Source organism: Sesamum indicum, linkage group LG8, assembly GCF_000512975.1.
Source record: "Sesamum indicum cultivar Zhongzhi No. 13 linkage group LG8, S_indicum_v1.0, whole genome shotgun sequence".
In the NCBI taxonomy this organism is placed as follows: domain Eukaryota; kingdom Viridiplantae; phylum Streptophyta; class Magnoliopsida; order Lamiales; family Pedaliaceae; genus Sesamum; species Sesamum indicum.
Window position 1 is genome coordinate 16,472,251 of NC_026152.1, and position 14,277 is coordinate 16,486,527.

General features: G+C 35.8%; 2 protein-coding genes across 4 annotated transcripts; one reads left to right on the forward strand and one right to left on the reverse strand.

Annotated features, from left to right (window-relative positions):
* LOC105168995 (EVI5-like protein) lies at positions 2,062-8,130 on the forward strand. 2 transcript variants are annotated; one of them, XM_011089236.2, is made up of 9 exons: positions 2,062-2,221; positions 2,598-2,855; positions 4,206-4,401; positions 5,327-5,497; positions 5,601-5,717; positions 6,938-7,135; positions 7,235-7,294; positions 7,386-7,484; positions 7,789-8,130. In XM_011089236.2, exons 2-9 carry the CDS (start codon positions 2,719-2,721, stop codon positions 7,879-7,881), a joined length of 1,071 nt encoding a protein of 356 aa, XP_011087538.1. In that variant the 5' UTR covers positions 2,062-2,221; positions 2,598-2,718; the 3' UTR covers positions 7,882-8,130. The 2 variants fall into 2 exon arrangements, with proteins under 2 accessions (XP_011087538.1, XP_020551956.1); XM_020696297.1 differs by lacking the exon at positions 2,062-2,221 and adding an exon at positions 4,020-4,121 and having other exon boundaries at positions 2,719-2,855.
* On the reverse strand, positions 8,910-14,044 carry LOC105168996 (probable receptor-like protein kinase At5g18500). 2 transcript variants are annotated; one of them, XM_011089239.2, is made up of 9 exons: positions 13,566-14,044; positions 13,397-13,475; positions 11,812-12,496; positions 11,611-11,715; positions 11,199-11,321; positions 10,913-11,083; positions 10,690-10,819; positions 10,002-10,214; positions 8,910-9,366 (listed from the first exon to the last, which is right to left on the reverse strand). In XM_011089239.2, the coding sequence occupies exons 3-9, from the start codon at positions 12,474-12,476 to the stop codon at positions 9,247-9,249; spliced, it is 1,527 nt and encodes a 508-aa protein (XP_011087541.1). In that variant the 5' UTR covers positions 12,477-12,496; positions 13,397-13,475; positions 13,566-14,044; the 3' UTR covers positions 8,910-9,246. The 2 variants fall into 2 exon arrangements, with proteins under 2 accessions (XP_011087541.1, XP_011087539.1); XM_011089237.2 differs by having other exon boundaries at positions 13,397-14,044.

Here is a 14,277-nt window from a genome sequence, read left to right on the forward strand (position 1 = left end):
TAAATCATGTTAGATCTACAATAGTTGGTGCGTCGCAAAAGCAAATGCTTCTTTTATTAAGTTACAAGGATATATAGATTATGGTTGCGGCGTTGTGGACTGCACACCTATTCAGTTTGGCGGTACATGTTTTGCTCCTAACACCATAGTGAACCATGCAAGTTATGTCCTGAATATACTCTACAAACTTCGTGGTGTATGCAACTTTGAGATTGGCACATCAATCGCAATCGATCCCTGTACGTAGCTCTTCCTCCCCCCCCGGGCACCTACTTATTTATTTATAAGGATAATTACACCACCCTCCCCTTAGAGCGGTGTAATTACATGTAAAATCCTAATTAAATCAGTATCCTTAATATTTGTTTTCATATAACAAATAGATCCCTCAGTTAGTCGAAGTTAATCGAATTTACTTATATCAGAAGCAAGATTGAATGAAATTCGATAAATTTTGACTAATGAATAGATCTATTTTGTTATACATAAACAAACATCAAAAGAAGTAATTTTCCACCCTACGGGGTTTATATTTAATTACAAAAAAAAAAAACTCATGGGATAGAACATAATTATTCCTTATATATATGTCTATATATATGTTTATGTATACACGCATACTAACTTTTGATAATTGTTTGTATGATTCATTTTGTGTTGTCTTGATGTAGCTTATGGAAGTTGCAAGTATCCATGAGTGTGGAGAAAATATTCAAGCATTGTGCAATAACAACAATGAGATGACTTTCTATGGTATTTGTATTCAATTAGTATGTTAAGAAATATCAGATAATATTTAGTATATTTCAAATGTTTTGTATAAGTACGAATATGCAAGTGTTTGTGCCAACATATTGTGTACATTATATATTGTTTCGGAAACACATTAATGATTTAAATTTGAAATACTTCATTCAGTAATGGATTGTTAGAACTATATGAAGACCCAAAATTCTTCTACTGACGGAAAATCATATTTGATCGCATTACCCTTTATATATATATATATTCTATATGTATATCTGGTAAAGTTCATATTATCCCTTGTGATTTCAAAATGTTCAAATAAGTCCATGTGATAAAAAAAATATCCTATAACTCCTGTAAAATTTAAAAAGGTGCATACTGGTCCCTGATGTATTTGAACATAAGTTTGATGTTGCAATGACAAAAATATCATTTTTAAATTAATGGCCTATATTTAATCTGACTTAAATTTATGGCTCAAATTTAATTATGCTTATCAAAAATTAAAATATATTATTTAATATATTATATATAATTATATATTTTTTAATAGATATATATATATTATTTGTATCTATATATCCTAAATCTGATTTTTTTCTCCTCCCATATCTCCGACATCCGACCACCTTTCGGAGTAAGCTTACCACCGTTGGAAAGCCCGTCTAACGGCAAGCATTTTGATACCCCATCCACTGCAAAATATACATACTCAGTAGCATTTTGGGCGCGTGAAATATAATTCTAAAGGCTAGGAAGTAAAGTGTACATTTTTAAATTTTATAAGGGGTTCTATGGTATTTTTCTATCCCAGGGACTTATTTATATATTTTAGGTATCACAAGGGGGTAAATATAGATTTTATCATATATATATGCCAGTTGCACGAAGCATGTAATAAAATTAGGTCCACCACTTTGGAAAATTCTGATAAATAATGAACAATATTAATTTATTACGAAATTTATAACAAGATGCAATTTTTCTTGAAATTTATCATAATTATAAATATTTCTTGAAATTAATGTTTATCTATCAAATACCCTATAATAAACTGTCACGATGTATTCGTGATATGATTATTATTTTTAAGGATTTTGATGATTTTTTAAGTAATAAAAATATATTTATAATTATGATAAATTGTTGGAAGGTCGGTTGTAATTTATTATAAATTTTATTATATTGTACATAGAATACTAATTATTAAAAATGGGGGGAAATAGCTCCCAAACAAAGCGTTGGAAATGTTATTGTTACGTCACTGAGGGGCTTCTAAAAACACGGGGCCTTGACCAAGACTACATGCTACTATTTCAAAACCTCGACAATATTACGCGTAAACTCTGATGAACTTTCCAGAGAAATAACAGAGGGGAAGAAGAAAAAGGAAAAGGGATTTTTCTTAACTGTTTCACGAGGAAATGAAATTCGGAAAATCTGAGTTAACAGGAATGTGGAATTGATCCTTCAGGTTTGTAATCTCTCTTATGCTTAGTTTGTATTTTTCTTTTTTGTTTGATTATGTGCGAAATTTGAGCTTTTCAATGTAACAAATTGTTATGGATCTGTTTCACCTAGTTGAACAATCTTATCATATTCTATGCGGCTTTCCTCTTTTCCTTAATTTCAATGTGAGAATGTGACCCAATTTTGTCATGAATCCATCCTCCGCCGTGGTTCCTTTTTGTTTTCATTTTTTTGTTTATTTGAAGCATCTGAAGTGCAGCAGTTGTTTCACAAATGCCTTCGGTTTATTTTATCAGATTTAGTTGCGTGTGGACTAAGCATGAGTTATATTGTCTAAGCTGCGTGTTTTACTGATTTTAGCTGTTTTCTGTTTGGTTCAGCATTTCCGGACTCGATGTTGTATTTGACGTTGAAATGGAGTTTGCATGGAAATGCTGAAGAAAAATAGTAGTAAACTTATTCTAGAGTTGAGGGGCTTTGTGATTTTTATAAGACAGTAGGATGGAAAAGAAAAGAGTGGAGGAACAAGAGGGAGTACCTGTTGCACTGCCTAAAGTTGATAGATTTGGATTTGTAAAGCAGGAAACTAGTGCTACTGATGGGCCAACAAAGAGTAGATCAGCCTTGGAACACGAGAGGTATGCTTTTCTGCTGAAGTGCATTTTGTTGTATCTACACTATGAATTTAGCTGTAGCTTTTTCTGGTGATTGATGCGATTGTGTCCTGCATCATTTTATTCATGCTGCATAACTTGTTTGCTCAGATATTATTAATGAATGTTTGGTATTTGCTGCACCTTCTGATATCAGGTCGACTGAGTTCACCACTTTACTCTTAAGACCAAGTTATTTGTGCTTTTTCTACAGGAGGCATGAGCATTATTTTTCTGCCGACTTTCTAGGATTATAGGTGTCTCCTAAATCTTGATCAATTTACGGGCAGCTTGATCAGAAAGTTAGAAGCTGGAGACCGTATTTGGATGCATAATTATTTAACTTATTTTTTAAGGTGTGTGGTAGCCATAACTTTTTAGCATTTGAACTGGTAATGCCAAAAGTAGGATGTTGACTGATTCTCTATTGATGTTGAACACAAAGAAGGAACTATTTGGAAAACCAATTTCTAAAAGGAACGTATAATTAATCAATTTCTCAAAGACTCCGTGTAACTTCCATTTTAGCAGCGGACTCAAGCTGCTTGTGTAAATTGCTATATGGATTGTCACCCTCTTGTTTGAAGGCACAACTTACCAGACTGCTTTGATGTTTAACGAAATTCTAAATTCTGGCGGTAGAACAACAAAGAATTTGAGAGCTCGCTTTCAAGTTTTGAGGCCAAAGAAAAAGAATTGTTAGAAGCGCTAGCCAAGGAATTTGATTGAATGGGTGATTTAGGTTAAGGATTCCACTGAGATAAAAGTCCTAGCAAAAATTTAGTGGTTTATGTTAAACAAAGAAGACACTGTAGGCATGACCAGTTGGCTGTGTGTTTGAAGAGACAATTAACCGTTAAAATTTATAATAGCTGATATTCTGTGGTTTGACTTTGTATTTTGTGGTTCCTGACTGTCATTATACTTGAGTCCTGAACTGATAACTAAATAGATTTACATGCCAAAGAAATTGTAGTGTATTCAGAATTGGGGAAAGCATAACTGGAACCGGCCCAGGAGGAAACCAAGAAAGTTCTGCAAATAACAGTACAACTGAAACTTCACGACATATCTGTTTGATGGAAACAACTGAAATAAAATGAATTATTTAAACTTTCTTACTGACTTAATCAAGGCTTACTTCTCCAGTTTTATGTCTTGGCGGGAGTCTGTTGTACTTCAGAGAGCTTTCCCCAACATTTGCTTTGCTTAAACCTGTGTCCTCATTTTGATTCAGAAGAAATGGTTGAGGTCATCTTTTCCAGATAATACACTTCACTAATTCAGATGAATTCCACACATCATAATGCTATTACATAAATATCCAATTTTCAGGGAAGAAAGAAGAATTAGAAAATGGAGAAAGATGATAGGGGTTGGGGGAAGTGATTGGAAGCATTATGTTCGGAGGAAGCCTCATGTTGTCAAGAGGAGAATAAGGAAAGGAATTCCGGATTGTCTACGAGGACTTGTCTGGCAATTAATATCTGGCAGTCGGGACCTTCTGCTTATGAATCCAGGAGTCTACGAGGTAAAGACATCTTCTTTTTGGCCCTTTACATGCCCCCAACCCTATTTGATTCAAAATGTCCATTGCAGAAAAGATAAAAGAAAAGGTTAATGTTATGTATTGCAATTTCTTTTTGGGATGTGCAATAACGTTATTGAGTGGTTTGATCTTTCACCTAAACATAGAGTTGTATTACGATGGCTTTTTTAGTTGATTCAGTGTCTCTCAAGTTTTACAACTTAAGCTAATAGCCTAATACAACATCCTTGGAAAACTAGATTATTATCTAAGCTATGCTCATATAATGGTTCAATCTTGCCTATGATTTGCATTTGCTATTCTTCAGAAGGTGCTTTTATCTTCAGTTCATGGTAAACAAAATTTGCATGAGAAATGTACCTTCGGATATTCTCATCTTTTATTCTCCTGTTCTCATTTACTTTATTGGTACTTAGTATGGAAACAGTAATTTAGTTTACCCGTGACACCACTTTGCAAGTAGGATCTGCTTAGTGATAAAAGAGAAATCCAGTTGATTGCAGGTATAAATAAGATAACATAAGACGACAATCAGAATTACTGAACTTGACCTGAAGCCACCAAGTGCCATCCACTAGACAATTTGTGCATCCAATCTTGAGATGCGGTACTTTCATGCATATTGCCTGTTTTTAACCACTTAATTTGCAGTTTCTTTAAATATGCAGGAATTTTAGACAACTTGCGATTTATGATGTCTGGAATTACTAGAATTGTAATAAATTCACCTTGAATTACTGGAATTGCAATATTTCGCCTTTCCCTTCCTTTATACATTGAAAGTGAGTGAATAGGAGGTATTTCAAGGTATTTTGGCTGTATTACAATCTTCTTCACATTTGATTGTTCTCCAAATAAAGCAGGTCTTTATTATATGTATTGCATCATATTTGCCTGTTTGCTGCAGCAACTAGTCATCTACGAGACATCTGCTTCGGAGCTAGATATTATCAGAGATATTTCTCGCACATTTCCTTCACATATTTTCTTCCAACAGAGACATGGTCCAGGGCAAAGATCCCTTTATAATGTTCTGAAAGCATACTCCGTCTACGACAGAGATGTTGGCTATGTGCAGGTTTAAATATTATCAAAGTCAATCATCTAACCAGCTACTAGATTTCTCAGCCATATGTTAATATTGTAATACTATTGGTTGCCTAAAATAATATTGGTTGCAGGGCATGGGATTTGTGGCAGGTCTGTTGCTTCTCTATATGAGTGAAGAAGATGCATTTTGGTTATTGGTAGCGCTATTAAAAGGAGCCGTTCATGCTCCTATGGAAGGATTATATTTGGTATAGTATAATTTGATATTCCAATATGTCAGATATGATCAGTTTAGATCATCATTGCTCTAGGGTCAAAAAGTCTTGATCTCGTCACTAATTCTGATGAACTGCCATATAGGCCCCTGTGACTTTGCCAAGCAGCTTTTACAAGAAGTTGACTATTTCATGTTTGTAGTACTGTTGTTTGCATGAGAACTTCTGCTTCAGGCATGTCAAAATCTTGAGATCTATAGTTTCAATAAACAGAAGAATCTAAGGCCTTGGGGATCATATTGTATTGGTTGTGGTACTTGTTACTGTGAGAGAAATTTTCTCTGTCTTAATTAATCTTGTTCTTGGAAAATGTTTAAACCAGCTTGCTTTCTTTTAGTGAAGAATTAAGTTTTGGACTGGTTGCTGGGTTTGGTAGAATCATATGATTATTGTTCTTTGATTTTCCTAAAACTTGAACTTAAGTTGTTAAAGAATAGTATTGCTATGTTTTTGGCAACATATGATCTTCACTAGTTTAATCATGTGGTACTATTTCAGAAGCCATCAGAATCCTTAAACTATACACTGCCACCCTTCCCTCATCAAAAAGTGCCCATTGTACCTGACAGAAAAAATATAATCCTTAATATAACATGAAGTCAAAACCTATTACAAACCACTAAAAACTTTCCCATTCCTCAGAGGCCCATCTGCTTGAGTCAGAGCTCCTTTTGACAAATGCGTTTGCAATCTCTGACAGGAAGTAACCATCTCATTCTACCAGTCTTATGAGCTTTCTTCTATGAAAGGATGTATTGCTCAGCTTGGCTTGTATTCATTTAAGGATCATCCATAACTAGCAGTTGAATTTAATTATATACCTTCATAAAAGTTCTGGTCACTCTTAGTTTTGAGTGGATCAGGATAGTAGGCAAAGACATAGTCTCATACTGGTTTTGAGTTATTTTGCATTCTTTAATGTTTTAAAAGTTGCAATCCAAGGTGCTAGTAGCCTTTATATAACATTTGAGTTTAAAGCTTACTGTTGATTTCTCGACTTAAAAATAGCTTCTTTCATGGAACTGGGATGACGTGGTTTTTCTTGGAGCTTAATGCATTGGACGTGGCATTTCCCTTGCAGCTCAGTTTCTTACTTGCACCTCTAGTTGTTGAAATGGTTGTTAATAATATTATCATGTAATTGTCTCTTATCATATGTATTTGCAATCAATTTGAAGCCATGTGCATTGCAGGTTGGACTGCCTCTTGTACAGCAATATCTTTTTCAGTTAGACCATTTGGTCAAAGAATACTTACCAAAGTTGGGAGAGCATTTTGCCCAAGAAATGATCAATCCTAGCATGTATGCAAGCCAGTGGTTCATAACGGTTTTTTCATACTCGTTTCCATTCCATTTAGCTCTTAGGATTTGGGATGTCTTTCTTTTTGAGGTCAGTCTCTGTCTTACTTTATGAGGTTAGAGGACAATTGTTTTATAATTACCCATTCAAAGTTTTGCACATTCTGAATTGTCAGTAACCTTTTGTCAGGGTGTTAAAATTGTATTTAAAGTTGGTTTAGCTCTGTTGAAATACTGCCATGATGATCTGGTATGTTTTATCCTCTCTCACATCTGAATTCTCCTTGTTTCTTATCCTCCTTTTCTTTTGTGGCTTAATAACAATTTTTGTATGTCAACAGGTAAAGTTACCTTTTGAAAAACTTATACATGCACTACGTAACTTTCCCAATGACGCCATGAACCCTGATATGTTACTACCAATGGCCTACTCAATTAAGGTTCGCCTTCCTGTCCACTCCCACTGAGTACATGGCATGTGATTAGTGGATCTCTGCAATAGACCTCTTGGATGCTTGATGTAAATCATCTATTTATAACGCTTGCATGCTTGGGACTGTGTTGTCAGCCATCGCGTAATTGAAACAGTAAATAGTTGCTAGAAGAATCTGATTGGTTGAATTATCACTATACTCAAGAAAAAAGAAAAACATATAAAGCTCGTGTAATATAGCCCTGTTTGCTGAGTTGTTCTACTCCTTGATTATTTCTCTTCCATTCATGGACATAATTGGCCGATACTAGGTCTCAAAGCGATTGGAGGAACTGAAGGAGGAATATGAGAAAGAAAACGGCAAGCTATCTGACCGTATTAGACAGAAGCTGCAGCCATCTTGAATGATGCCAATGCACCCTGCTACTGTGGGGCTGGGCAAACTTGTGAAATAGTAATTGATTCTTTTATTCTTAGCTGGTCTTAACCAGTTCATCTACGGGATTGTACATAGAACCCTGCAAATGAGCCAAAGGAGTTTTTGATTTCCGTCTTTTTTTTTAACCTCTAGTTAGCCTGTAATTTTACATGAATTTAGATGCTTGTATAGAACTGGAATTGTGGTTGTTAATGAAGAGAGGAAAATGCCATCATCCTTCCAAGTTTTGGAGACTGGTTGACTGGTGCAATCAACATCATGTATTTAGCCCTATATCACAGCATTAACTATTTTGTGAACTATAATCTCAGTGATCAGAAAAGTTGTAGTTACATTAACAAAAACAGTAAGGATTCCAGAAAAACAGGTTAATAGAGGTATAGGTAAGAAACAAGGGAAAACTGAAATGGTGATCCCATTGCAGCTGACCAGCAAAATCAAATCTATCCTGATCTGTGGATTTTGTAGGCTGAATGTTTGACACCCAAGATAAAATCTGATTCCCAGGCTGAATAACTTAATAGTTCGGACACAAAACTTTATTATGAAAGGGTTTGTATTCGAACTTTGGCGTGTACATGTGTTGGTGGGAAAAAGAAAAGGTAAAATCTGGGGAACCACTGCATAATGGCCTACAGCCAACTTGATGGACCAGGCTGTCACAACTCATACTGGATGGCTGCTGAGTTTGTGTGCTTGCATCATTTGGGGCCGACATCATACTTTAGTTCAACAAACATTCATCTTCACAACGCTATTGCAAATTCCTTAATGTGAGACCCTATAATAGATGATGATCTTTTTTGCCTTCTCTTTTCTCTTACACTTAGTTTGAATTCATTAAATTTGTTTGAAATATTTCTTATTACAAAAAATTTTAGATCCCTGAACTTTCTTTGACTACACCATATTAAGTAATTTGAAACTCTTTTGTCAAATTCTTACGTCAAGATTCAAATCTTTCAATTCAAATTCAGCTTTATTGGATATACATTGATGAAAAATTTGTACATCATCAAACAATATCAAGAAGCTAAAGAATGCGCCAGTATCTATACAGTACCCTTATTTGTCTCCGGTTTCTCGCAAGAGGCACCATTTCCATCACAAAACAACCATTTACCTATAAAATTTCTTACAATAATGAAGAAAGGGGGCGGGTGGGGGATTTAAAAAGAAACTAAATAATCGGAGAAATAAAAAAGAAGCCTCAGTTACGACCTATATATCCCGTAACTGCACCGTTCTTTAGACAAATCCTCCTTGATCAAATACCACATCTATTCTTTGTCCACCAATGAATATCTCTCCAAAAGATTGAATGTTATGTTCAATAATTCCTCTTGCTGTCTGACCTTAGATCTTGATTATCACTTTTATCAGTGTCATAGTTATCCCGTTGGGAATCCATTTCTATGCTACTTGCTCGGGCTCTTCTGTGCCTCCGGTCCTGGACAATTCAAGTACATAACAACCAGACATGTCACTTCCATTCTCAATTCATTTAGTTCTCAGACCAACGTATTACTATGAGGGTAGATGGTTCAAGTATTGATTGATCAGGAAACACTGAAACAGACACTTGCGACCATAATCAAATAAAAGTGCAAAAACATGGTTTTCAACATCGTGTCAAAATATTCAAAAACGGGTCTTGTTATACCAGAAGGGAAAAAGGAACATAGTTGTTTAGTTGATGTTTTGGCATTCACCAAATTGCCTATGCAGAATAAACCACACATAAATAATTAATCCCGTTATTTCTTGTAGTCAGTCAGTGTTTGTTGGTTTTGGTGGATGGCATTCCATATGCACAAAGTGCGATACTTATCACTTATCAATATTTTTCATCCCTTCCTAATTTCATTTCAGAAGATTCGGTTCCTTCGGATGAAATTATGTTTTCCTTCACTTTGGGTGTTCTTTAGAGATTGAGAAAAGGGTGGAACACACATCTTCTGGAGAACGTTAAAGTTGACATCAATCATCAAGTAACAAGATACAAGATTTTATTCGTAAATATAGCCTGAGGAAGAAAAAGTAGCTGAAATAGTTTGAGGGAACTAGGAAATATGGAACACTGACCTCTCTTGGTATGGGATATTCTTCTGATTCAAGCATCCGGACAACTTGGCTCATCCTTGGTCTCTTATCGGAATCTGGATCAACGCATCTCAAAGCAGTCAAAAGAGCCCTTTTCAGGGCTTTAGTTGATGGCTGCAATTCCATGTTTGGATCTACCACTTCCTCTGAGCGCCTACTTCCAACCATCATTTTCAGCCAGTCAACCAGATTAACCTGCAAGTATTCAATGTTTTAATTGAAAGAACAGAAACCAAGAATCATCAATACCATACCAGCAGTTTCAAGGCAGACAAATGAGAGAGATCAAAAGAGGAATAATTTTTGTTGATTGTCACCTAACAAAAACGTAGGAGCTCACAATGAAACATCCTTCATATGAAGGAAAGATTTGCTTGTTCCGTTCATTTTTTCAAAAATAACCATGAAATCTTTATCAAAGTTACAGAAGGAAGCCTTACGCATATTTATTAAAGAGATTAATCCTGAGGCATGTGGGATGTGGATTTTCCTTCATGCAGTAGATAAGAAAAATCTGAACGGCTGCATAAACTTCAAGTGATGGGCGTGTCTGCTTAATTTTCCCATCAAAGACCATTGGTAGCAACAAGTATTCAACAGATCCAATTTTATGCCTATTATGTTAATTTCAATAATACAAAACGCGCTAACAAAAGTATAGCATATTTACCTCTGGAGCAGGACGCCCATAGTCCACAGGATCTCTCCCTGTGATTGCTTCTAATAGTAAAACCCCAAAGCTATAAACATCACTCTTTTCATTTAAAAGGCCAGAATTTGCATATTCTGGAGCCACATATCTGAAAATTATGTGAAAAGAAAATGAGAGAATAGAGAATGTGGAAGGCAAAGTTGCCAAGCAACAAATATAGAAAACAAAGATGAATACTAACCCAAAGGTCCCCATGACTCGAGTTGTTATGTGACTTTCCCCAGCACCAAGCAGCTTGGCCAGACCAAAATCAGAGACCTTAGCATTGAAGTTTTCATCAATCAAAATGTTACTCGACTTTATGTCTCGATGAACCACTTTTGGTTCAATTGCTTCGTGCAAATAGGCAAGACTGCGAAAAGGATGCCATAAGGAATGATATAAATAATGCCAGACACAAAAATTACAACCAGAGATTTGCTTGTACGGAAAGCAAAATAAAAAAATAAACAGCCTAACCGACTTACGCTTTGGCTGTTCCAAGAAGAACCTTCATCCTGGCCTCCCACGTAAGAAATCCGTGTTGCCGCATAGCTCCATGAAGCCACTGTTCTAAGTTACCATTGTTAACATACTCGTATACAAGCATCCTGAAATGTTAAGTTTGAGTTACACGAGACCAATTTAAAATGTTAAGCAGATACTGATCTCAACAGAGGTATACTCAAGCCAATCCGAAATGTTTGCCTAAAATGGATCTATCATGTTAAAATCAGAAGTTTAGATCTGGATGCATTTCACTAATGCAGGTCCGTAAAAATGTACTCGTGCACAAATAAACTCATAACCAACAAGTTCATGCAAAGCAACTCTTCATTGCCTTAGAAAGCCAAAATACAGCTGCAAAACCTGTAACAGGGTCACATTAACAAGCAGTACCTGTGAGTTCCTTCAATACAATATCCTAGAAGTCTAACCAAATTTTTGTGCCTCACATGGCCAATAGCTTCTACCTCCACTCTGAATTCCTTCTCTGCTTGACCTCTGGGCAGAATAATACAAATATATTAGCTTTAGGAAACCGACAAGAAAGGCCACCTATTAAAGATTTCATTAACAGAAGAATAATCTTGAACTCACAGGTTGTTGAGGAGCTTTTTAACAGCCACAGGAGTACCATTGATAAGATGTCCTCGATAAACAACTCCATATCCACCCTCCCCAATAACATTCTCTTTCGAAAATCTGTTTGTGGCAACTTGAAGGTCTCTTAAAGTAAACCAATGACCCCAACCCAAGTGCGAAAATTCAGGCAGACCACTCAAAGGAGAAGGAGCAGTTATTGGATATGAAGAAGATGGTTTATTTGCATATGTTCCTGAACTCCCTTCTTCTCCTGATTGTGATCCGTAATAATCTTTATCAATATGATGGAATGAACCCGATTGGCTGCTGCTATCTGCATTGTTTACTTTTGGCATTCCCAGATGGACCATGACCTTGTCTGATTCTTTATCACTTGATTTGTCATGAATGGTGAGAAGAATCCCATCATGCGGAACAAATTCATTAGTTGATACCTGCTCTACTCGTACTTCTTTAATTTCTTTTGAAACAGTCGGTATTTGGCCAAGCGGAAGCTTTTCTTGGGCTTTTCTTAGTTTCTTTTGTGTAGTAAGATAAAATGCCAACACAAAGAGGATAAACACTATCAGTATACCAACAATGATTCCAATAACTTCCCAGACTTTGAGACCGAAAAAGCCAACATTCTTAGAGAGTTCCGCATTAAGATCAGAAGCCATCCTTGAGATCTCAAAAGAACCTGCAGAATTAGCACAAGGAACACCAAGTTGTACACTTCTGTTTTCCAATGCGCAATGTTCAGCATGAAATTCATACTTTACTATGGTATTGCAATGAATTCTTCTATCTTTTTGTCTACCATTTCACAGTTTGAGGCCTTTGTTAGACAAATATATAATTTCTAAGACAAAACTTACTAATGCCCATCACAAAGATGAGGGGAGTAGCTTGCTGACTGTTGAGGCTAAACAGTGTTTCAGATTGTGAAGGCAACTTTAAAAATCAGTTGTTCTCCAGAAAAAAAGAGAAGTACCAAACATCTCAAATGAATACCGAAGAAGGGTCACCACATAAAAGAGATCGAATGGGGGTTCTTATAATCACCAGGGGGTCTTCTGGCCATAGTTGGAGCTCCGAAATTACATTTCTATCTCTCATAAGGTGGTTGGCAGCCTAAATTACAATAAATTTTGGTTACTGTCATTTACAGAGCCATTTGCAACCTAAGATACATCACTTTCAGTTATGTAATACTCAACATTTTGCATAGCTGCAAATTGGAGCTCTAGACCAACGGCAATTTCATAAAATCAACTTCTTCAGTATCAAGCTTTACAAACATCAATTATTGTGAACGATATTTCACTAATATTAATACTTAGAGAATCATTTTGGAACAGTGTGTCCAAACTTTCCCAAATGCGACCATCCAATCCATCACAACCAACAATAACTCATTAGCTCATTATTTCTTGTAAAGGCATCACCTGTGCAGGTGAGAAAAAAGTGGAAACAAAGTAGAAATAAGCAATATGGTGGCCAAATTATTATAGCCAAGATAACAAAAGTAGATCAACAAATTTAAATAAATGCTAAACAAAAAGAGAAAAAGTATCCCAAAACGCTTCGTAAATCTTACCTCTCCAAAAACAGGATACACGAAGATTCCCTTCAAAGCCCAGATCTTGAAAACCGCTTTACCATACTATTTCCATGAACTGCAAAAGAGAAGTCTTTAACAGCAGATCTCTTCCCAAGAAAGCTCAAACATCAGAGCTCAACACGCCAACATTTCAAGAACACCCAACCTTTACTCAAAGAACGCCTCAGAAATGGCAAATCTGAATGAATTTCCTTTCTGGGAACTCACCACACCACAAGATGTGAGTGCTTTTGAACCCCACCAATCCTTGAAGACACTTACCCAGATAACAACAACAAAAGGGCTGTAATTGCAAAGGCAGTAAAGGTACATAGAATGCTAAATGGTGCTGATAATTAACAGTGCTGGTAATGGACTGATGATGCTTGCGATGCTTTCAGGCAAAGAATATGAATATGATCATCAACACATGTAATAAAAATAAACAAACAATAGAATGAGAGAGAAATAAGGAAGCCTGGAGTTATCAGTGGTAGGTGATGAGAAAATGCCTTAGTAACATTTTACACGACAGTAAAATGGAAGCATGGGGAAAGACATGGAGAGGAGAGGTATCCCTTCCACTCCCCAGCTAGCCAAAACCTTTTTTATATTTTTAATTAATTTTCTTTGATCATGACATGTTTACCGAACAAACACAGAAAATAGTCAAGTATGTGTTCTTTTCTTGAACTAAGTCAATCAGTTCCATGTCATTAAAATTGCACTATCCGTTCCTTTAAGTATGGAGTGTTTTCATTTCAGGACTCACAGTTTACGGATTTAATAATTAAAGCCCCAAATATTTGAAAAATAGGGAAGAAATGGTCCTCCCAGTGACCAACTGTTGTGTATGTCAAAAGTCGCACAATGAGCAA

What these genes read in the sequence shown, in the direction of transcription:
- LOC105168995 (XM_011089236.2), top strand. Translation starts at nt 2,719, where the DNA reads ATGGAAAAGAAAAGAGTGGAGGAACAAGAGGGAGTACCTGTTGCACTG. An exon ending in AATACTGCCATGATGATCTG is followed by an intron (nt 7,295 to 7,385) that starts GTATGTTTTATC and finishes GTATGTCAACAG; the next exon opens with GTAAAGTTACCTTTTGAAAA. An exon ending in CAATGGCCTACTCAATTAAG is followed by an intron (nt 7,485 to 7,788) that starts GTTCGCCTTCCT and finishes GGCCGATACTAG; the next exon opens with GTCTCAAAGCGATTGGAGGA.
- LOC105168996 (XM_011089239.2), bottom strand. Translation starts at nt 12,476, where the DNA reads ATGGCTTCTGATCTTAATGCGGAACTCTCTAAGAATGTTGGCTTTTTC. An exon ending in CGAGTCATGGGGACCTTTGG is followed by an intron (nt 10,820 to 10,912) that starts GTTAGTATTCAT and finishes CATAATTTTCAG; the next exon opens with ATATGTGGCTCCAGAATATG. An exon ending in ATGGGCGTCCTGCTCCAGAG is followed by an intron (nt 10,215 to 10,689) that starts GTAAATATGCTA and finishes GAATACTTGCAG; the next exon opens with GTTAATCTGGTTGACTGGCT.